This window comes from Peromyscus eremicus, chromosome 14 (assembly GCF_949786415.1).
Source record: "Peromyscus eremicus chromosome 14, PerEre_H2_v1, whole genome shotgun sequence".
In the NCBI taxonomy this organism is placed as follows: Eukaryota; Metazoa; Chordata; class Mammalia; order Rodentia; family Cricetidae; genus Peromyscus; species Peromyscus eremicus.
Window position 1 is genome coordinate 51,335,067 of NC_081430.1, and position 24,216 is coordinate 51,359,282.

General features: G+C 46.5%; 3 protein-coding genes across 3 annotated transcripts; 1 reads left to right on the forward strand and 2 right to left on the reverse strand.

Moving 5' to 3' along the window:
* Positions 1-518: 518 nt before the first annotated feature.
* Positions 519-6,333, reverse strand: LOC131924098 (interferon alpha-inducible protein 27, mitochondrial-like). The gene is made up of 6 exons (XM_059279320.1): positions 6,202-6,333; positions 5,137-5,287; positions 4,207-4,338; positions 2,217-2,246; positions 1,167-1,328; positions 519-768 (listed from the first exon to the last, which is right to left on the reverse strand). Exons 2-6 carry the CDS (start codon positions 5,252-5,254, stop codon positions 686-688), a joined length of 525 nt encoding a protein of 174 aa, XP_059135303.1. The 5' UTR covers positions 5,255-5,287; positions 6,202-6,333; the 3' UTR covers positions 519-685.
* LOC131923930 (interferon alpha-inducible protein 27-like protein 1) lies at positions 5,927-12,605 on the forward strand. Its single transcript, XM_059279167.1, is given in 5 exon segments — positions 5,927-6,022; positions 10,724-10,865; positions 11,777-11,827; positions 11,830-11,964; positions 12,363-12,605. Coding segments are annotated over 5 exon segments (507 nt in total). The 3' UTR covers positions 12,446-12,605.
* A 2,732-nt stretch (positions 12,606-15,337) lies between these two features.
* LOC131924517 (interferon alpha-inducible protein 27-like protein 2A) lies at positions 15,338-17,131 on the reverse strand. Its single transcript, XM_059279834.1, has 4 exons — positions 17,086-17,131; positions 16,940-16,969; positions 16,003-16,164; positions 15,338-15,538 (listed from the first exon to the last, which is right to left on the reverse strand). Exons 1-4 carry the CDS (start codon positions 17,090-17,092, stop codon positions 15,465-15,467), a joined length of 273 nt encoding a protein of 90 aa, XP_059135817.1. The 5' UTR covers positions 17,093-17,131; the 3' UTR covers positions 15,338-15,464.
* Positions 17,132-24,216: the final 7,085 nt, after the last annotated feature.

Sequence of the window (24,216 nt, forward strand, 5' to 3'; positions counted from 1 at the left end):
ACTAATGAGGGCCTGAGGATTCTCAGGGAAAGGTGAGTATTGATTCTTCCATTATACAGGTCACTGCTTGTAAAGAAGACATGAATTATGAAAGGGGAGAGGGGAACCTTTGGGTCTTGGGTCACTGGGAGGGGGGTGGGTGTGCCTCCCTTGGAGGGAGGATGAGGTCTGTCTCTGCCCCCCCAGGGAAATCCCTCTTGGAGTATACCATAGCTAGAACCACTCTGCCTGGGTGGAAAAGAGTGGGGGACCAAGGTAGAAGACACTACCACTTCCCTCTACCCAGTGCGACCAGTGAACTATTTTCCCCTTCCCAACCATGGGCAAGGGATCAGGAGCAGGACAAAGGGCAGCTTCTGTTTTCACGTTTACATTCATTCCACCTGAGCACTCACCTGCACCATGTGTCTCTGTGACAAGATGGTGGGGGAGAGAGGTGAGCCTAACCCACCCACACCCAGGGAGCAGAGAGGTCCCTGTTCAACCTTTCCCACACAAACAGCACGTGAAGAGAATGATAAGGCTGGCAGCAGCATTTGATTTTATTTCTTATTTCCAATTAGGCATTTGGCGTTTGGCAGATTGTCCACGGGGGTTAATTGATTCCTCTCTGGGGTTGGACAAACTGGGAGGTGTCACCTCCCCTTCCGTGTCCCCTTCTCTGGGCAGAGAAGGGCTACAAGTCTCAGATGCCCATCACACAGGTCACCAGAGCAGATCCTGCAGAGCCCACGAGGAATTTCGATGACATGGAGAGTCCTGCAGCTCCTGGGGAAAAAAGAAAGGATGAAAATAGGAAGTGGGATGAAAACTGTGAGGTTCGAGAGTGTCATAGTTGCCAGGGTCAGTCAGGATTGCCTGAAGCAGAGTCTCCACAGAGTCCTCTCTCTTTCCAAAGTCTCCAGGACCTGTGTCTAGCACAGTTTGTTTGAAAGGAGTAATTCCATGAAAAAACTCTAGGGAAAATCAATCCACCTGGGTAACATCACCGTCTATAAGGAAGAAGGCTGAACTTAAGGTGGACATTTGAACCCTCGTTAAGCTGGTCTGGGATACTCCCCCATCTCCTCCACATCCCCTGAGAAAACCCAGCAGAAGCTAAAGCAGGAGGTGAGAAGCTGGACTATGTCTGGCTCTCATTCTAGTCCTCTTGCCCTGACACTTACCCACTGACTGCAGAGTGGCCACCAGGCTACCAGCTGCAACTCCGCCTCCATTAGCAATAGCTGACAAGGACATCATCTTAGCTGCTAGAGAGGAGGCAGCGATTCCTGCCCCAGTGAAGCCCACAGCACTCAGCACGGGGGGGACGGCAGCGACGGTCATGGCTGTGGGAAGAGGAGCTTTGTGGGTAACTTTGGAGAAAGGGACCCCCAACACACTGGGTCAAACCTGGGGGAACTGCTGGGGTCTGGAGAAGGAGAGACTAAGTAGAGCAGGCTAGACCAGGGCTTTCCCTCTTCCCTCTAAGTCCTCCTGGGAGAAACCCAGAGAGCAAAGGTGTAATGTGAGGCAAGAGGCAGGCTCTGAACCAGACAGCCATGAGCCAGGGAGCATAGGAAGAGAGTAGATGTTGGTCACTGAAGATGGAGTCCTGGGCTGGCTCTGATTGGTAGCAAGACCTTCATCAGCAAAGGTGCTGTTGGGGCCTCAGTGTCTGTCTTGGTTTAATGCTGGGCTAAGAGAATGGCCCAAAGTAAGTGTTTACAGAGGATCACATCTTGCCCAGGAGACAGCAGAAGCACCAGACACAACTGTTGAGGCTGAAGGAGACATCCCAGAGTCCTGCTGTGTCTCCAGTGAGCATGTCAGGAGGCAGCAAGCTGATGGTGCCTGCATAGCATGTCCAGTACATTCCAACTCTCTGCTTCTCTCAGCCATACAGCACCCTGGAGATCTCTAAATGAGCGCCACAAGCTCGCTTTTACAAGGAAACAAGTAGGAGCTCAGAGGAGTGTAAATATATCCACCAGGCCACAAGGTGACTATTTTCACACAAGGTGGAGGGTACCTGCTGAAGATGTGGCTTCTTTGACTCTACACTACACTCCCTCCTTGCTTCTGTTCCTTCTTTCTGGACACTTCCTTCATCCCATCTCCACCCTTACCCCACCACCTCCAGGAAAGCCTGCTGGGACAGGATGGGCTGCTTCCTGACTCCCTGCATACAGGAAGGGCTAGGAGTGGACTGGCACCCCTTCCCTGAACATACTTACCTCCCCCAAGCACAGCCACAGCAGCCTTGGCTAGAAAGAAAAGAAAATCCTTTGTGAGGATTGCCACTGTCCCACACCCCATCCAGCTCCCAGGAAGGAATGAGCCCCATCTGTCTTTCCCTGAGGGAGAGGACCCAAGTGCATTTGTCTGCCCTGCGCAGGCACTGGCAGCTGGTCTCTGGAGAAGGCAAACAGCTCAGATGGATTTTGCTCTGTTCTTCCATATTCACATGCTTGCTGTTTGCCTGCCGTGGGGCAGGAAGTCTGATGCTATAGTTTCTTATCTCTGCCCCACAAAGCAAGTTAGGTTCAAACAAAATAAAATAAAAAAAAGCTGGGGTACAGGCTGGTAGTAGAGTGAGTGCCCTGGCTTCCATGGAAAAAGAAAAAAAGAACACTATCCTTGTGGGTAGAGCAGGAAAAAACTGTGGGTAGCCTCTCTCAGGGAGCATGCATACTGGCATTGCAATTTAGGACTCCTGCTATGATTGGTGCAGAGCTAAGCCTCCATCATGGTCTGGAGCATAGCAGCAGACAGGCAGTGATGCTTTTGAAACCTCCAAGCCTACACCGAGTGACACACCTCCTCCAACAAGGCCACACACACCTCTGAAATCTTCCCAAACCACTTCCACCAACTAGGGACCAAACAGTCAAATATATTAGCCTTTGGGATCCATTCTCATTCCAAACATGATAGCTACCATCGTGGGTTCTTCCCTTCAGGATAGGGCTACTAACTGATTAGAAGTAGGGTCAGTGTTTGCCAGTGTGGGTTATCACACACTCTCCTTGGCCCCACAGGAGGCAGTGAATCTCCAGGGCAGAGAGAGGCACTTCATTGGGAGGGTCTGCTTACAGCCAGGTTAAACACCTGTGATACAGACACGTTATCTGAACACTACTTGAGACACATGCTTTGATGAACTGAGGCTCCACATCATTATTTCCTCCTCCAGGAAGCCTACTCAGATCCTCCTTAACACAACTCATTACTCTAGCTGTTGAGGCAGCATGCTGAGCTATTTTTAGGTACATATGGGCTCAGCTCAAAACATCTGAGCCCCCAGGCAGCATGCAGGATCCTGGTCCCCTGAAGCCACAGAGGCCAGAATTGAAAACTCTAAAGCTAGTAGTGCCAGAGTTCAAAGGTAACCCAGAGACCTTAGCCAGCCCTCCAGTGGCCTGGGGGTAGAGGCAGGCTTGTATAAGGCAGGTACTGAGTGGCCAGGAGGGTTTTCTGGAGGGGATGTGGACCCAGGGGCTCAAGAACATGGTTAGAAGGCATTTGCTGCTCACTTGTTCTGGCAAGCAGAGGACGTGGTTACCAGGCTGTCTGGGCCATGTCTCGATGACCCTCCCAAATAAAGGGGTGCTATCTGACTGGTACCCAGAATGCTGGGTTCAACAGATGGCCACAGAGCTAGCCAAGCCTTTTGGGGGTTGTTTAGAACTTCAATCCTGGGCTTCTTCTCACCATCACCCCCACACATTTGAATTTCCTTTCTATTTACTGTTCCTAGCAGAAGGAAAAGCCCTACAATTCCTCCTGCCCAGGGCCTTGGAACAATAGTCTTCACTGGTCAATGAGGAATAATATTGATAGGCATGAGACTTGCACCAATAATTCCAGCACTCAGGAATCTGGCAGAAAGATGGTCACAAGCTTAAGGAAAATCATCCTGGGCTACATACATACTGCCTGCTGAACTAGCCTGGGCTATAGAGTGAGCCCCATCTCCAAAATGGGAGGCAACAATGTTATCTTCTTCTGAGGCCATTAGAACAATTCAAGGAACTTACCCGTGTAATAGGCTAGCAATTGAGGCCTAAATGCAAGCAATAAAATTACTCAATAAAAATCTACTGATCTTATATTTTCTCTTCTGGATTCCCTACCCTCTGCATTTCTGACAAGCAGAAAGGAAAGCTAGCTGTGGCTTGTCTTAGTTCTCCCAAGGAGGAGTGTCTGATGTGCAGGGCCAGTTACCTCCAGTGGGACAAACAGCCAAGACAGAGGCAGGGCACCCCGATAGGATGGTGCCAACCTTCAGTACTCCCAATGTAGATCCAAGCACAGATGCTCCTGAGCCCAGGGCAGTCTGGGCTAGTAGGTTGAGCCCTGGTGGAAGAAGGTCACAGTTCAGGGAGAGGTCCCATGAATATCCCCATGAAATGCCTGCTGTGGAGTCTAGAGAAACCCCTGAGTGTGTCTGCCGTGGGGACAGAAAGGAAAAGAGCACTAGCTAGCTGCAGGGAGAGATTGTGTGTGGATTTAGAAGTTCAGATCTTCTAGGTAGTTTGAGGGACACTGGGGGACTCTTAGGAGCCTCATTCTTAGTGTGAGAAGAGCCATGGAACAGACCAATGTTGTCCATTGTGAGTTAAGAGCCATGCAAATGACAAAAATTGTCTGCAGAAACACACACACACATACACACACACACACACACACACACACACACACACACTCACAGAAGTTGACACCAAAGGCTGCAATTTGCGAATCAAAGAGAAGATATCTGTGAGGAGAATAAATAAAGAAAACTGCTGGGGCCTACACAGGCTGGATGAAGGACTGAAGTGAAGAATTTATTTAAATTGACACCCTGGCTTGTAGACCCAGAAGGACAAAGAGCAAAAAGAAAAAAGTGAACTCTGGTGGTGAATCCAATAGACATGAGAAAAGAATATAGGTCCCAGCTTCAGCCCCTGGGAACTGCAATCTCAGAGGTGGATCTCATCAAGCATGTAGGTCTGAATTTTTAGGGACTCAAAGCCCAGGACCATACCAGAGTTTTGTCTCCCTCAGGGCTCTCTCAGACATAAGGCCATGATGGAAGTGTGACAGTGGGCAGGATGTTGCACCCACTATAACTATCCCCTGGCTCCCCACCCTTGACCCTTCATGGGCACTCACCTTGTGAGGCAGCTAGAATGGTGCCAGAGACTGCCCCTCCAGCTTTGCCCATGGCTGCTGAAGCTGTTATCCCTGAGACAAGGGAAGTCACCAGTGTGCCTGTTCCAAACAATGCCATGGAGCTCAGTGGAGGTTCCAAACAGGAACAAGCCTGTGAAAAGAAGTGGGTCTTTGAGTAGGAGATTGGGGACCCAGAAGTTGATTTCCATCAACCAATTGAAAACCCTGAGCGTCTTCGGGGTGGACTGAGCAGTTGCTCAGAGTTGGTGGTAACAGTGGGCCTGTCCCCTGTCTTGGGGTGCAAAATCCTGCCCCTGTTGAATAGATGGGCAATCAGGAACCATTTCAGACATGCAAGTTTTTTGTTCCAGGGCAGAAGACTCAATGTCAAAGACATTAGGCACAAACCAGCCAGGTCCAGCTCTTACAAATTGCAGGCTCTAATTATGCTACTCCTAACATTTGGAGCTCACCTCATCTATTCTCTAGCCTGTAGGGCAGGCTGGGCCTCAAGTCCCTTCCTTCTAGGTATACATCTTTGATGATAGGTACCTCTATGAGAACAAAAGGAGGATCAGAGTGTAAGGATTCTGTCCTTAATTACATCACCATCCTGCGTCGGCGTCCCAGCCTGAAAAGCGGGTAGGTCCTCTCTGAGCCCCTTCTCTTTCTGCTCTCTCCTTCTGTCTGTCCTCTTTCTCTCTCCCTCTCTCTCTCCCCCGTCCCAATAAAGCTCTAAAGAGGTAACCATGGCTTGTGATTCTTCCTATCAGCACTCTCCTCCGCCGGCATGGCCGCGGCCACCCACGAGCAGCTCCGATTTAACCAACACATAGTCACTGTACTCTGGCCTCCCTTCAGACTCTGTGGGCCTCGGCCACCTAAGGTGAGGGGTTTCAGGAAGGAGCTATCTCTAGCCACAAGGGCTGCCACTTAACCATCTGGGACACAGACCACCACCAACAACAACCCCACCCTTCCACCCACCCCTGCTGGATCTTAGATGTGTTTCTGGAAAATCAAGTTCTTTTCAGAGTGGAAAATCCACTGCGGTTGAAGACATACCTAGACATGCAAGGCAGCCAGTGAGTTGGTTTCCTTTCCCCTTCTTCTCCCCTCCTGAAAAATCCACTCTGGTTGAAGACACACCCAGTGGTGCAAGGCAGCCAATGGGATAGATTTTGTTTTTTCTTGTTCTCTCTGGTCCTGAAAAACAAAACAAAACAAAACACTCTGGTTGAAGACACACCCAGTCATGGAAGGCAGCCAATGAGAGAGGTTTTGTTTTATCTGCTCTCTCTGGGTCTTTCTGGGTTAGAAAAAAATGTCCTATTATTCTATAATTCAGTCTTTCTGAGTGTTACTGTGTTTGCAATGTTTTGTAACATGTTACTTCTTTGCCAGGGTTGATTTTTCCCCCACCCATGACAGTGATGCAGTATAAACTTGAAGTAATAAAACTGATGCTCTGAAGATTTACTAATAATCTTGCTTAGGAAATATTAAGTTACACTAAGTGGAATTTAACTAAGGGAGTGTTGCTTCCAGTATGACTAGAAGGTATGTGGTATATAAGCAGTTTTGGTGTAGAGTGTGGAAAAGGAGAGTTTGTACCATAGTTGAAGTTTAGGGTTGCTGAGAAGGTTTCTGCTATTGTTCACCAAGATTGACACCCCTCCCCCAATTAGTCTCCATTCCCATAACAACAGGAGACAACCCTGACTCACAACCAGCCATTGGTTCCATCCTCACATCAAAGAACATGCCTCTAAAGAGCAGCTCCAGGGAGCATTGCAAGGTCACAACTAGCATTGAGTCCTGGTCTGCCATCCAGTCCCCTGACCTCTTACCAGGAGAGGCTTAATTTTGCAGGTGGGGAAGATGGACTTGGGTAGCAAACATTGGAAAAGAGCAACACTGGTGTACTTAAGCAATTCTGACAATATCTTTGCTGCATAAACCTCCCTTCTGCTCAAGTGCCCAGACAGGCAGTTAACTGTCTCAGTTTAAATTGTTCCAAGTGTGCACTGGGGCTGGGACTGAAAGAGATTTAAGGATGACAGCATGTGTGAACTGCTAAACCTACCATGTAAAGAAGTTAGTAAAATCTTCTATTCGTGGCCAGATACTCTTTGTGCATTAGCTACAGCTTATTATTATTATTATTATTAACCCCTCTTCTGGCCTCCATGGGCACCAGGCACACTGGTAATGTACAGGTATACATATAGCCAAGTCACTTCTACACATAAAATAAATAAATGAGTTTTTAAAATGTCAACCTGTTGCCTTCTCATAATTTTATATCTACCTCTAAATAAAAGGTGGCTTAAAGATTCAAATCCTGTCCCTATTCAGTGGCTTTTGTAGTGACAGGTATATGAAAATCTGACATTTTTGTTTCAAGATTGTCTTTCTCTCTTTCCTCCTAATGCTGGGGATTGAACCCAGAACCCTGTGCAAGTAAGGTAAACAATCTACTACTAAGCCACACTCACCATAACCCTTGGCTTTTTGATAGAGAGCCCTGACATTCAAGCCAGATTGCCCCTGAACTCTGCATCTTCAGGCTACACACTGATAGGTTGTGAGGTGTCCAATAGCTTCCAACAGCCAAAAACCAAATATTCTAGCCAGGTACTGTGATACACACCGTTAATCTCAGCTTTCAGGAGGTTGATGCAGGTGGAGCTCTGTGAGTTAGAGGCCAGCCTAGACTGCATAGTGAGTTCCAGGACCACCAGGGCTATGTAGAGAGACCCTGTCCCAAAAACAAAACCAATCAACCAAACAAATAACAAATATTCTAGTGATTAGCCAACTTATTTTATTAAAAAGAATCATGTAGACCGGGACTGTATCTGAAGGTAGAATGCTTGCCTACTGTACAGAGAGCCTTAGATTTGATCCCCAGCATGGAATAAACCAGGCATGGTGATATATGCTTATAATCCCACACCATCAAAGTGGACTCAGAAGGTTCAAGATCATCCTCAGTGTCATACTTATTTCGAGGCTTGCCTTGGCAAAATTCATTTATTCTATCAATTTTTACATTTCTAATTTTTCACATTCCCCTTGTGAGGGCTAAAGTTAAGTTTAAATTACTGTGCTTGAGAGATATATAAAACACAAACACCTCTTACTTGTAAGCCCTACTTGTCCAAGGACAGATAAACCTTAGCGCCTCCCCCCCCCCCTTTCTCTAAGGATAGTTAACTTCCTGGAATGCTGGGGTTTGTTGTTCGTGTAAGATAACAAGTTATATGTTTTCAATTCAGGAAACAAGGTCAGTTGCCCCAACTGCGCAGGATGTGCTTGAGCACATGTAGGAGGGAGATACAAAGGCAGGAAGTACAGCTGTGTACTTGCCCTTCATTTGACAATGGTAAAAAGGATGTAGCCTCGTGCATTTTTGCCTTTAGAAAATTCAGAACCATTCTTTGGGAATCCCGGGTACGAACATAGCCAATGTGCACCGTCCTGGCCAGGATTGAATAGAGCTTGCTTCAAATTTGGCTCAAAATTGTGGTAGAGGTCTTATTCTCCCTAGTAGGATTAACACCCTCCCAGAGAATATTTAATATAATTGGTCAGTAAAATTCTGAAGTATTGTCTCTTTTGAAGATTCTGTTGTTATAGCAATAATACACCTTCCCAGTGAGAAATCACTCCACATATGTGGAGATTAGTAAAGAAAAGGTGGGAGGGGATTGGTCTCAGTGGTTAAGAGTACTTCTGTTGTTGCCTAGGTCCTGGGTTTGATTCCCAGCACCAACATGGAGGCTCAGCACTTACTCAGGCACCAAACACACAAATATACAGGTTGGCATACACATAAAATAGTAAAAATAAATCTAAAACATTTTTAAAGGAAAAGGCTTAGTAGTAATAAATAAATACATAAATACATAAAAACACAAATAATAGATAAGCTCTGATAAATTCACAAAGAGTATCTGGCTACGAATAGAAGATTTTACTAACTTCTTTACATGGTAGGTTTAGCAGTTCACACATGCTGCCATCCTTAAATCTCTTTCAGTCCCAACCCCAGTGCACACTTGGAACAATTTAAACTGAGACAGTTAACTGCCTGTCTGGGCACTTGAGCAGAAGGGAGGTTTATGCAGCAAAGATATTGTCAGAATTGCTTAAGTACACCAGTGTTGCTCTTTTCCAATGTTTGCTACCCAAGTCCATCTTCCCCACCTGCAAAATTAAGCCTCTCCTGGTAAGAGGTCAGGGGACTGGATGGCAGACCAGGACTCAATGCTAGTTGTGACCTTGCAATGCTCCCTGGAGCTGCTCTTTAGAGGCATGTTCTTTGATGTGAGGATGGAACTAATGGCTGGTTGTGAGTCAGGGTTGTCTCCTGTTGTTATGGGAATGGAGACTAATTGGGGGAGGGGTGTCAATCTTGGTGAACAATAGCAGAAACCTTCTCAGCAACCCTAAACTTCAACTATGGTACAAACTCTCCTTTTCCACACTCTACACCAAAACTGCTTATATACCACATACCTTCTAGTCATACTGGAAGCAACACTCCCTTAGTTAAATTCCACTTAGTGTAACTTAATATTTCCTAAGCAAGATTATTAGTAAATCTTCAGAGCATCAGTTTTATTACTTCAAGTTTATACTGCATCACTGTCATGGGTGGGGAAAAAAAATCAACCCTGGCAAAGAAGTAACATGTTACAAAACATTGCAAACACAGTAACACTCAGAAAGACTGAATTATAGAATAATAGGACATTTTTTTCTAACCCAGAAAGACCGGGAGAGAATAGATAAAACAAAACCTCTCTCATTGGCTGCCTTCCATGACTGGGTGTGTCTTCAACCAGAGTGTTTTTTTCAGGACCAGAGAAAACAGGGAAATCGAAACCTATCTCATTGGCTGCCTTGGATCACTGGGTGTGTCTTCAAAAACAATGGATATTTCAGGCATGGATAGAGGAGGGGAAAATGAAACTTATTTCGTTGGCTGCCTTCAGTAATAGGATATGTCTACAAACAGTGGATTTTTCCACTCTGAAAAGAACTTGATTTTCCAGAAACACATCCAAGATCCAGCGGGGTGGATGGAAGGGTGGGGTTGTTGTTGTTGGTGGTGGGTGTCATTTCAGCTCCTTCCTGAAGCCCCTAGCCTTGGTGGCAAAAGCCCTTAAAGGCTGAGAGGAGGCCAGTGTACATAAAAGGAAGGGACCCAAGGCCCGGACTGCCCCAGTAAGCTAGAGGGTAGGTGAAGTGAGCTCCAGTGTTAGGAGCAGCATAGTTAGAGCCTGCAATTTGTAAGAGCTGGACCTGGCTGGTTTGTGCCTAATGTCTTTGACACTGAGTCTTCTGCCCTGGAACAAAAAACTTACATGTCTGAAATGATTCCTGATTTCCCATCTATTCAACAGGGGCAGGATTTTGCACCCCAAGACAGGGGATAGGCCCACTGTTATCACCAACCCTGGGCAGCTTCTCTATCCACCAAGGAGCCCCTCAGGGTTTTCAGTTAGTTAGTGGAAATCAACTTCTGGGTCCCCAATCTCCTACTCAAAGCTCCACAACCTTTTACAGCTTTGAGTAGTGTTTGGAACCCCGACTCGACTCCAATGCAATGTCTGAAAAAGGCACACTGGTGGCTTCCCTTGTCTCAGGGATAACAGCTTCAGCAGCCATGGGCAAAGCTGGAGGGGCAGTCTCTGGCACCATTCTAGCTGCCTCACAGGGTGAGTGCCCATGAAGGGTCAAGGGTGGGGAGCCAGGGGATAGTTATGGTAGGTGCAACATCTTGCCCATTGTCACACTTCCATCATGGCCTTCCTGTATGCAGGGAGTCAGGAAGCAGCCCATCCTGTCCCAGTTGGCTTCCCTGGAGGTGGTGGGGTAAGGGTGGAGATGGGATGAAGGAAGTGTCCAGAAAGAAAGAACAGAAGCAAGGAGGGAGTGTAGTGTAGAGTCAAAGAGGCCGCATCTTCAGCAGGTACCCTCCACCTTGTGTGAAAATAGTCACCTTGTGGCCTGGTGGATATATTTACACTTCTCTGAGCTCCTACTTGTTTCCTTGTAAAAGCGAGCTTGTGGAGCTCATTTAGAGATCTCCAGGGTGCTGTATGGCTGAGAGAAGCAGAGAGTTGGAATGTACTGGACATGCTATGCAGGCACCATCAGCTTGCTGCCTCCTGACATGCTCACTGGAGACACAGCAGGACTCTGGGATGTCTCCTTCAGCCTCCACAGTTGTTGTCTGGTGCTTCTGCTGTCTCCTGGGCAAGATGTGATCCTCTGTAAACACTTACTTTGGGCCATTCTCTTAGCCCAGCATTAAACCAAGACAGACACTGAGGCCCCAACAGCACCTTTCCTGATGAAGGTCTTGCTACCAATCAGAGCCAGCCCAGGACTCCATCTTCAGTGACCAACATCTACTCTCTTCCTATGCTCCCTGGCTCATGGCTCTCTGGTTCAGAGCCTGCCTCTTGCCTCACATTACACCTTTGCTCTCTGGGTTTCTCCCAGGAGGACTTAGAGGGAAGAGGGAAAGCCCTGGTCTAGCCTGCTCTACTTAGTCTCTCCTTCTCCAGACCCCAGCAGTTCCCCCAGGTTTGACCCAGTGTGTTGGGGGTCCCTTTCTCCAAAGTTACCCACAAAGCTCCTCTTCCCACAGCCATGACCGTCGCTGCCGTCCCCCCGTGCTGAGTGCTGTGGGCTTCACTGGGGCAGGAATCGCTGCCTCCTCTCTAGCAGCTAAGATGATGTCCTTGTCAGCTATTGCTAATGGAGGCGGAGTTGCAGCTGGTAGCCTGGTGGCCACTCTGCAGTCAGTGGGTAAGTGTCAGGGCAAGAGGACTAGAATGAGAGCCAGACATAGTCCAGCTTCTCACCTCCTGCTTTAGCTTCTGCTGGGTTTTCTCAGGGGATGTGGAGGAGATGGGGGAGTATCCCAGACCAGCTTAACGAGGGTTCAAATGTCCACCTTAAGTTCAGCCTTCTTCCTTATAGACGGTGATGTTACCCAGGTGGATTGATTTTCCCTAGAGTTTTTTCATGGAATTACTCCTTTCAAACAAACTGTGCTAGACGCAGGTCCTGGAGACTTTGGAAAGAGAGAGGACTCTGTGGAGACTCTGCTTCAGGCAATCCTCACTGACCCTGGCAACTATGACACTCTCGGACCTCACAGTTTTCATCCCACTTCCTATTTTCATCCTTTCTTTTTTCCCCAGGAGCTGCAGGACTCTCCATGTCATCGAAATTCCTCGTGGGCTCTGCAGGATCTGCTCTGGTGACCTGTGTGATGGGCATCTGAGACTTGTAGCCCTTCTCTGCCCAGAGAAGGGGACACGGAAGGGGAGCTGACACCTCCCAGTTTGTCCAACCCTAGAGAGGGATCAATTAACCCCCGTGGACAATCTGCCAATGCCAAATGCCTAATTGGAAATAAGAAATAAAATCAAATGCTGCTGCCAGCCTTATCATTCTCTTCACATCACGTGCTGTTTGTGTGGGAAAAGTTGAACAGGGACCTCTCTGCTCCCTGGGCATGGGTGGGTTAGGCTCACCTCTCTCCCCCACCATCTTGTCACAGAGACATCTGCTGCAGGTGAGTGCTCAGGTGGAATGAATGTAAACGTGAAAACAGAAGCTGCCCTTTGTCCTGCTCCTGATCTCTTAACTCTGAGCAGATCACCTCCTCAATGGGCCCTCCCTAAGTGAGGAGTTGACTTAAAGGACTTCCCAGATCCCAGCCAGGTAGGGCCTGGCTCAGTCCCTAAGAGGAGTTTTAGCATGACATCCTGCCTTGAGTCACTCATCTCACAGCCAGAGCCCGGTTTGTATTCGTACCACCTCCCCAGGATGTATCCAGTGATCATTTCTGCTGACCTGCCCTCACACCTTCTGTTTCAGCTAGGTCACCAGACAAACTCCAAACCTCTACCTGTTCTCTCAGTCCCGCAGCTCCACTAGAGGAAACGATTTTCCCTCTTTGTATGCCCAGCCCAGCCCTTGCCCATGCTTGGAAGGGAAAAAATAGTTCCCCGATCACACCGGGTAGATGGAAGTGGTAGTGTCTTCTACCTTGGTCCCCCACGCCCCTCCACACAGGCAGTGTGGTTCTAGCTATGGAGGCTCCAGGAGGGATTTCCCTGGGGGGGCAGAGACAGACCTCATCCTCCCTCCAAGGGAGGCACACCCACCCCCCGTCCCAGTGACCCAAGACCCAAAGGTTCCCCTCTCCCCTTTCATAATTCATGTCTCCTTTACAAGCAGTGACCTGTATAATGGAAGAATCAAAACCCACCTTTCCCTGAGAATCCTCAGGCCCTCATTAGTCTCCTAGAGAGATTCTTATATCCACCAGCTGACCTGGGATGACAGGCAACAGCTCCTGGCCACCCTCTTCATGGCTGAAGGGAGGGACAGATGAGGCTTGGGCCTGGCAGAGGATCACTGCCACACAGTGCAGCCCCCAGAGAGAGGGTTTTCTCTCTGCCTGACCTGACTGGGACTCCAACACTGCCCAAGTTAAAGAGGCTCTGAAAAATTGTTCTCAGGTCCTTTTCCAAGGATCAATGGCAGCTGCTAGAAAAATTCCCAATGTGTCTAAGGTGAGTGAGGTATTACACGATTCCCAGGAATCACCTACTGGGTTCCCAGAGTGCTTCTGTGACTGTCACCCGATGTTCACTCCCATAGATCCAGAGGGGCCAGAAAAGCAGGGAGCAACCAGTATTGCTTTTCTCATGCAGTCAGCCCCAGGTAGTAGAAAGAAACTTCCAAAGTCAGAAGGGTTTGCAGATACAAATGGGTCCCAATTATTGGAGACTGCTCAAAAGGTTCACAGTAACTATGACCATATGGAAAAAACAATGCAAAGCAAGAGATTGACCTGGGAAGTCCTGGCAGTACTCAGAGAGACCTATAAAAGAGATCCCAGAGGGAGATATCAGAGATACCAGGAAAGGAAGAGGGGACAAGGGCATCCTGTCCTATGTAAATGACATCAAAGGGGAGTGTCCTAGCTCAGGTATTGGGATCCTGGTAGAGGCCTTTGCCCTCTCTGTCCAACAGACTTGATCCTGTTTTTGTTGGTTGGCCACTAAAGCTATGCTAATCATGAATCTGACAAACAGACTTTGGCCAGGACCTATTCCTAACATCACATAGTCTGTTGAGGCCTTCTTGAGGGGGGACCCCAGAGAGGTGGGTATCCAATGCTGGAATGATGCATTATCAGTCACTTCTCCTGGACCAGCCCCACACCTGTTTCTGTAAGATATCAGCCATTAATCCAGCCAGCCTGCTGCCAGACAATAACCTAACAGAGGCTCCCCTTGATTGCCTGGAAGTGACTGATGCAGACCAAGCCATCAGACCAGACCTAACAGATGCCCTCACACAACCCTATCTCCCTCTGTGTGCTCCCCTGATAGACTTCTGCAGGCCTATCCATGTCTCATTTTTCCAGATCTTTTCATGAGATCAGAATCCTGCCTCTGTGTTCTGCAAATGTGCCTGGTACCTGTCACCGCAGTGAACAGTGTCCTGTTTCATAAATGCCAGAATCCTCCTGCCTCAAAGCCCTTTGTGTGTCAGTGTGGATTCTGTCCACCACTGCATTATGCATCAATCACATGGGTGATGAATGCCAGCCTTGGGTGAGGGTGTGGTCAGGGTCCCTGGACATAAGGCAAGACTTTCAGCCTCCCTTTCAATTTTATGGATGCTGTATGGTGCTGACTATTTTGATGCTATCTCTTTCCCAGGTACCAGTGAATTAGCTTAGCCCAGTGCATTCCGTGGTGGTTCATGTCAGCCTTTCAGCAGTACCATGGGTTAGGTATGTGCTGCTCACAGCCCTGGACATCCAGAACCATTGATGAGGAAGGACCAAGAGCTCTGGGGTCAATGTTCTTGGCTACCTCTCATTTTTGCTCAGGACAGGAATCTCTGTCAACCCAACCTTTAATAAGGAACAACTGAGGTCCACAAGGACTCAAAAAGCCCCCATGCCACACAGACCATCTCCACTAGGGCAGAGACAATGCAAAGCCTTCTAACTACTGACTGTGTGTTGGACAACCTGTCACCTCCCTTTGATCTCCAGCCTGAGTCTGGTTGGGGAAATGGAAGACTCGAAATTCCCAGTCCACAAGTCCCTTCAAAAAGCCACCACAAGCAAAGATCGGCACACCAGCATATAACCTTTATTTTTCATCTTTCTGTGGCTTCAATGGGAGATTTGGAGGCTCATCTTGGGGTACACTGTCTTCTGGATATTCCTTAAAGGCTTTGGGTTCAGCTGGTAGAGGTGTTGTCTCCTAAATTCAAAGCAAAGCTCCAACGGCTGCCCCAACTGTGCCCAGGACGATGTTGGTTGATGTAGAGAGTCCAACAACCCCTGGGAAGGAGACAATACAGTGCTAGTCAGTCTCCTAAGGCTTAGAGATGGCCCACCGCCCTTTTGTCTGAACTCTAGGGTTCTGCTTTGGACAGTAATATTCAAAGTGTGGGACCAGAAGGAGAAGACAGATTTGGGTAAGCTGAGATATAGGAGGGAGAGCTCTCCAGAGAGGAACACCCTCTCTACATTGCAGTACAGGGAACACACTGGAGAAGGACACCCAGGTTGGGAAGATTCAGAGCCCAGGTAGCATGCATCTTGGACCAGGGCTCCTTCCTTCTTCTGCCATCCAGTGCCCCTCACCCCTGCACCAATCCCCAACCTCACTCATAATGAACCAGACAGTAGGGACAGAACTAGAAGACATAGGTCATATAAAAGTTTGGACTGTAGGGAGAGGAAGGGAGATGCTTGGCTTCCTTGGCTGGGTCTCCAGACATCTTGCCTGGACTGACACTTACCCACTGACTGTAGTGTGGCTACCAGGCTTCCTGCTGCAACTCCACCCCCGTTGGCGATTGCTGCTGCTGACATCATCTTGGCTGCTATGGATGCTGCTGCTATTCCTGTCCCAGTGAAGCCCATGGCACCCAGGGCTATGGGCGCAGCAGTCACAGCCACAACTGTGGGGAGAGGAGCTGGGTGGTGTAGGCTCAGGGGAAAGATTCACTCAAGAATTCTTTGACTGTTTGGGAGGGGTCCATCTATTCTAAACAGCATGGAAAAAGGTCACAAGGTAAAGAAGAAGGATGGTGGGGCTGGAGAGATGACTCAGAGTTTAGGTGCGCTGGCTGCTCTTGGAGAGTTCCCGAGTTCAATTCTCAGCAACCACACGGTGGCTTACAACCATCTATAATGAGATCTGGTGCTCTCTTCTGGCCAGCAGGGCTACATGTGCACAGAACACTGTATACATAATAAATAAATAAATCGTAAAAAGGAGGAGGAGGAGGAGCAAGAGGAAGAGGAGGAAGAGGAGGAGGAGGAGAAGGGGGAGGAGGATAGGGCAGGGAGCTAAGTAGAGGCAAAGAGGTCTGTGGAGAATCTGAAAGAGACATAGTCTTGCCAAGCTATGTGACACTGGAGAAATCATCATACTTTTCCAACTCTCAGGTTTGTGGGATGAAATTAACCACTTTTGCTGTTTTAAGTAGCTGCCCCTTTCCCCAGCTCAACAAATTCTCTACTTACTGCTCATCATATGTAAGGTCTGAAAGAGAAGTGAGGCAGGAAATCTTAAGTTGGGCAGGCAACCTTAAGCTCATCCTTGGAGCGAGCATAATTCTGGCCCTTGGTAGACCCAGGCAGCTCCATAATCCAGCAGAAGGCAGGAACTGGAGTGGAGCCCACCTCCAAGCACAAAGCCCTACCTCCTCACAGCAGGTGCAAGACACATACCTCCTCCTATTGTAGCACCAATCACAGTTCCTAGGGAGAAATGGGGTGGGTAGAAAAGGTTAGAGTTGGCTGATGTCAGTCAGTTCTTGTCAGGCTTGCATTGGGAGGCCAGTTCCCAGGCCATGTCAGGGCTGAGGGCTACTAACCCAACATGGTGAGATGTGTTGGTAGCTGGTAAACTTAGGAAGTGACTTAAATCTGAAGAGAGAAGGAGAGACTCTTGCTTCTGAACCAATAGGGACATGGCCCCGCCCCTTGCAATGAGTCAGTGTCCTGGTGAATGTTTGAAAGCAATAGGGGAAGTAGGCACCTGCTCTTCGGGCATCTGCTTACCTCTGAGATTGGTTTCTATCCTGACTGACACTTCACACACACACACACACACACACACACACACACACACACACACAGAGAGAGAGAGAGAGAGAGAGAGAGAGAGAGAGAGAGAGAGAGAGAGAGGTGACAGCTGGTTGCCATTAAATCAAAACTGAAACAAAAACTACTCACATACATACACAAACTCAGTGAGAAAAATGTGGACACAAAATTTACTTCTCACACCTGAAAGAGGATGAGAGTTTATTGTGGAGCTGTGGCTGGATAACTAGATAAGGTTACCTAAAATTTTGTGTTTCCACACACTAGCAGTTTGATGAGGTTTTTGCAGTAGTAGAACCAAGAAAGCCATAAACCAAGGCACTTCAAAATACATGTATTAGTGAAGACATGAAGTGGGAGGGTCAACGCCGATGGGGGAGCCTCTACTGTAGGCCTTGGGTGCTAACTGATGGCTCCTGTTTAGGTTGGTGGGAGCCAGGCGTTTGTATATTCCAAAGGGTTTGCCTAATGGTCACAAAGATGTTAGGTTAGGTACAAATGGGGACAATGAATGGCTATAATAAGGGCTAAAGTTGTCCCAAGAGAATTTGGCTCTGGACTTGCAATATTTGAAATTCTCCACAATCATTAAGGTTCTAAAGAGTTAATCCCCCTCGCCAAGGGCTTAGACAAATGTATAGCTTCTCTCCTGGAACTTTGATCCCAAAAATGTATCTAATTTCATCAATGTCCTTTAGAGGAAACTGTTCGCACATCTAGGAGCATTTTCTTCCATCTCTGTCTCTCGTATAATATTCCACTACCAACCCATTCTGACTACACTGTGCGTGCTGCTTTGCAAATGGCTCCTTTTACTGAACTGGCTGTTTAGATCTATGTGGGCTGTTTCCTGGGTGTCAAGTTTACTGAGGTATAATTTAGACAAGATATTACACTTTTGGTACAAGCTTCTATAACTTTGGACGAAATTTAGTTACATTTGCAAATACATCTCAGATCTGGAAACCTCCTCTTCTCGCCTAAATTGTCTCATCTTTTCTTTTAGCCATTCCCCCACCTCCCTGCCCCACCACCAGTGATTCCCATTCAGTCTCCAGAATCTTGCCTTTCCAGAATGCCTGTGCTTGCCACCTAAAATTCTGCCCTGTGGACATGTGCTATCTCACTGTCCCCGTCTCTCCTTTAAGGGTGTGAATTCTAATACTGGCGTTTGTAAGTTACCTAAGCTGAAATGCTGGCATCCTGGTGCACCAGTATTTTCTGGTTATATATTCCTATAGGTGAGTCTGCATCTCAGTGCTCTTATTCTCCAGAAACAGGGTAGATTTCTGGCCTAATCAGGGTTCCTATTGCCATGATGAAACACCACTACCAAAAGCAACTTGGAGAGAAAAGCGTTTATTTTAGCTTACATTCCACATTACTGTTCATCATCAAAGGAAGTCAGGACAGGAACTCAAACAGGGAAGGATCCTAAAGGCAGGAGTTGATGCAGAGGCCATGGAGGGGTGCTGCTTACTGGCTTGCTCTTTTCCAATGTAGATCTGGGGTAGAATGATCACTAATAACCATACAACAGAATCAATATCAGGCTGTCTTGAAATCTCCTCTGCCAGTGAGATTGGGACCTGTCCTTGGTGCATGAGCCGGCTTTTTGGAGCCCAGTGCCTATGGTGGGACACTTTTCACAGCCTTGGTGCAGGGAGGAGGGGCTTAGATTTGCCACAACTGAATGTACCAGGCTCTGCTGAGTCCCTGTGAGAGACCTTGCCTTGGAGGAGGTGGGAATGGGGGGTGGGTTGGGGAGGAAGGCTGGGGGGCAGGAGGAGAGGGGAATCTTGTGGTTGGTATGTAAAATGAATAGAAAATCTCTTAATAATAAAAAAATTAAAAAAATAAAAATTAAACAAGATATACATGCATACATACATATGTATATATATGTATGTATATATATATATATATATATATATATATATATATATATATATATATATATATGAAGAAATCTCCTCTGCCAGTGAAATTAGTTCAAAAGTCTTTGGTTTTGGCCTCAGGAATATCAGGTTATAGCTAGGTGGGAAACTGAAGAGGGAGACAGGAAGAAGAAAGGCAGAGGGGAGAGAGACGCCAACACCACCATGAGAAGAAAGATGTGAAATTACCAGTAAGCCACAGCCATGTGGCAATTTATAGATTAATAGAAATGGGTTAGTTATAGGAACTAGCTAGCAAGAAGCCTGAGCCATTAGGCCATACAGTTTGTAAGTAACAAAAGCCTCTGTGTGTTTACTTGTCCAAGTTGCTGTGGGAAGGGTGGGATACAGGAAAACTTCCGACTACAGAATACCCTTAGGACAAGGGGGAAAAACAGTTACATTCTTTACCAAAATATCACAAGACTGGTCTCTAGCCCAGTTCTTAATATTTTTTCCCCTGCAAAACTTCTTAAGCTGAATCTCCATAATCCACATTGCTTCCAAGCTCCTCTTGGAATGGTCCAATAGTCCCACTTAAGTCATTCAAGAGCTTTCCTAGTCCAAAGTCCCAAAGTTTTCCACATTCCTTCCAAGACAGCATGGTCAGGCCTGTCATAGCAATAGCCCACTTTCTGGCACTGACATCTGTATAAGCTACTTTTCCATTGCTGTGAAGAAACACCATTACCAAGGCAATTTATAGAAGACCGAATTTATTTGGTTTATAATTTCAGAGGTGAGTCCATGACCATCATGGGTGGAGCATAATAACAGGCAGGCAGGCAAACAGGTATGTAGGCAGGCATGCAGGCAAGCATATAGGAAGGGATGCAGGCAAGTAGGCAGATATGCAGGCAAACATGCAGGCAGGCATGCCACTGGAGCAGCAGCTGAGAGCTTAAGTCTTATTCACAAGCAGGAGGCAGAGAAAGAGAACTAGCTTGGCTAGCCATGGACTTTTGAAACTTCAAAGCCTACCCCAGTGACATAACCTCCTTCAACAAGGCCATGCCTCCTAATCCTTCCCAAACAGTTCCACCATCTGGGAACCAAATTCAAATATGTGAGCCTATTGGGGGCCATTCTCATTCAAACCACCACACTTACACTCTCATACAAGCATGTGGGAGGCCTTTCCTCATCTATTCCTTAAAACCACTTAGCTTTGTCATCAAATAAAGCTGCTGTTGGCTGGGTGTGTAGCTCAACATTAGAGCTCTTGTCTAGTCCTGGGGAGGCCTTGGGGTCCATCTCCAGCATAGCAAAATTAAACAAAGTCAAACAAACAACCAAACAACAAGCCCAACTTTTAGTAACAGGTTAAAACTGAAATGGTTACTCGAGTTACATTTCTTTTTACTTCTAGTGAGATTAAACAGTTTTTTAGTTTATTGGGTTTATTCTGAACTTACTTTGTGAATTATCTTTTCCTTCTTTCTTTCTTTTTTGTTTTCAAGACAAGGTTTCTCTGTGAAGTCCTGGCTGTTGTGGAACTGGAACTCACTCTGTAGACCAGGAACTCACAGAGATCCGCCTGCCTCTGCCTCCTGAATGCTGGGATTAAAGGCGTGCGCCACCACTGCCTTGCCCTTATTCTTTTTCTAAAAGTGTATGGATGTGTTTTTGTATGTGCTCAAGGAGATAAGAGAGGTGTCAGCTCCCTAAACCTGGAGTTCTAGGCAGTTGTGAGTTGTCTGATTCCCATGGGTGCTGGGAATCGAAGTCAGATCTTCTGCAAGAAGGACAGTAATATGTGCTCTAACCACTGAGCCCTTTTTCTAGCCCGTCTTTTTTCTTTCTTCTTTCTTTCTTTCTTTCTTTCTTTCTTTCTTTCTTTCTTTCTTTCTTTCTTTCTTTCTTTTCTTTTCTTTTTTTTTTTTTTTGCATCGCTTTGGAGCCTGTCCTGGAACTCACTGTGTAGACCAGCCTGGCCTCAAACTCACAGAGATCCACCTGCCTCTGCCTCCCAAGTGCTGGGCTCAAAGGTGTGAGCCAAGACCGCCCAGCTTCTTTTCTTATTATTGCACCAGTTCTCTAGTGACATGTTGGGGGCTGGCTGGAGATCCAGTTAGTGTGTGACAGCACTTGCTCATCTAGAGGCTCTGAGCTGGGCTCCCAACACTCATGGCAAGCATTTCACAACTGCCTAGGACTCCTGCTTCGGTATCTACCATTGACCACTTTTGTCTTCTTCAGCCACTGGCACACATGTGGCACATACATGCATGCACATGGAAGTAAAAATTTCAAAACTGAAATATTTTCCCGTGGTAATCATACATGAGTGGCCTTCATCCAGGCACATGTGTGGTACAAATTCCTTTTCCAATCGTCATTGTGGTGCTTTTGTTTGTTTTGAGGCAGAGTCTTGCTATGTAGCCCAGGCTAGCCTATGACTTGAGTTCATCCTATGTCAACCTTGTGTGTGCTGAATTATAAGTGTACACCAGAATGCTCAACCTGGGTTATTTTTGTTGTTATTTTGGTGTCTTTTATGATCTTTCTTTTGTCATTGATTTTATGTTCCATTTTTCTACTCAAAACTCAGGTACTGGTGTGTGTGTATACATATATGTGTGTATTGCATGTGAGTGTGTGTGTGTGTGTGTGTGTGTGTGTGTGTGTGTGTACCAGGGTACTAGTTCTGAAATTTTCTGTGCTGTTCCAAAGACTTGTCTCTTCTGGCAACAATAACACACTGTTTTGATGCTTATAAATTTATTATTGATCTAAAATTTAATTGATAAGAAATATAATTATTAATTCAAAGTCACATGAGAATACATTTTTAAAAAATGAAGTTAAAAGATACTTTGTAAGGGGCTGGAGGGATGGCTCAGCATTTAAGAATACTGGCGGTTCTTCCAGAAGACCTGGGTTCAATTCCCAGCACCCATATGGCAGTTCATAATCTGTCAAGTTCTGCTTGGTGAAAAGTTCATTACTGAGCTCTTTATTTATGGGAGCATGGGCAATTCAAAAGGACCACTCCCTCATGATCGCTTAGTATGGCTAGGGTTACACACAGCTGGGGCAGGGGTGGGCCGAGCTGGCTGCTGGAGTCACAGGTGAGGGGTTTCTCTTCTTCCATGAAGGGCTGTTAACAGCCTCATTACCATGGACATAGCTATCACCAGTGTTGGTCTCTTTATGTCCTTGATAAAACCGTGAACCAGTGGTTCTGTAGATCCTCAGGGCCACCCTACTTTAGGAGAGCCACGGTCATGTCAAGCCTGGAGGGAAGACCTATGGCACATCCTTCTACTTATACCATGCATTGCTCAAATTATCATCCAAAAGACAAATGAAAGAACACTAAACAACCTGCATTGTAATATGCACATGTGAGGCTAGAGGGATGGCTCGGTGGTTAAGAGCACTGGCTGCTCTTTCAAAGGACCCGGGTTCAGTTCCCAGCACCCACACTGCAGCTCACAGCTATCTGTAACTCCAGTTCCAGGAGATCTGACACCTTCACACCAATGCACATAAAATAAAGTTAAATAAATTATAAAATAGTAATAATATACATATGCTCAAAAACCCTGAAAACAGATGACATAATGAATCAATAGCTTGTATCCATACTAGTTTTGATTTCAGATGATAAATTATTCAACAGAAAATCCTGAATGCTTTTCAAAAATTGTTTTGAAACAAGAGCTTAATATATATATATACATATATGTATATATGAGACTCATGCACTTTTAATTGACTTAATCAGCATAGTTTTCTGTACCTTTCTCAAGTGCATTATTTCATATAGAAATGAGGAACCTGCATACCCCAGTAGACAAGATTCAGTTAAATCAAAGGAGACGACATGAGCACAAGTAAGAAAAATAGAAAAAAGTAATAGAAAAAGTCAAGAATGTTAAGTGTTGCTAGCATAGTTATGAAATGACAGATGAAACAAAATTCTCCATCAAGAATGAGTCACCATAGCATTAAACAGGATTAGAAAGAAATGCCATAAGCACGTTTATGCTATGAATTTGATGATATAAATAAATGGAAAAAGTCATTGAGAAGTTAACCTGACTTAAGATGACAGTGGCAGTCTGCTGTCAGAGGCCAAAACAATTCCTCCTCCACATAGCTTGGAGGCACAGATGCCCATGATGTGTCCCAACTGTATGCAGTAGGTAAATTAAATTGTGCATCACAAAGGAAATTCCAAGCCCAGAGAGATGCAATGTGAAATGTATGAGACATATAAGGAAGAACTCTCCCTGCTTTATGCAAGCTCTTTCAGAAAATGAGAATGTTTCTAATTTGTACCATGATATCAGTATCCGTCTGACCTTCAGATTCAACACCAGCATTTCAGAAAAAGAAAACTACACTGTAAGATCTCTTACAGCCAGGCAGTAGTGATGCATGCCTTTGATCCCAGCACTTGGGAGGCAAAGGCAGGCATATCTCTGTAAGTTCGGGGCCAGCCTGGTCTTCAGAGCTAGTTCCAGGACAGCCAGGGATACACAAAGAAAATCTGTCTTAAAACAAACAAACCAAAACAAAAAAACAAACAAAACATCTTTTACAAACACACATGTAGCCAAGCAAATACCATAGACCCACAATTAGCAGATAAAACCTATCCGTACATAAGAGAGACATGACTCAGAGAGAAGGGCCACCCAGACTCTCCAGTCATTTTATGTTAGGTGAGATTTGGGTGGGTGGGGGTTGAGGGGGGTCTCTAGGGAGGGCTTTGGTGCTGGCATGCCCCAGGGTTATACTCACATCTCCCTAGCCACACGTAACTCTGATTCCCAATTGTCTGTAGCCATGCCCAGTCATGTGCCTGGAACAGGTTTTTGCCCTCTTAGCCAGAAGTTCTCTCCAGCTAGCTGTGGGCCCTCCCATCCTTGCACCTTCCCAGCTGTGTGCACTCTGGCTGAGAGGTGAAACCATTCCCACCTGGGTCCAGTCATGGCCTAGGCATGGTATAAG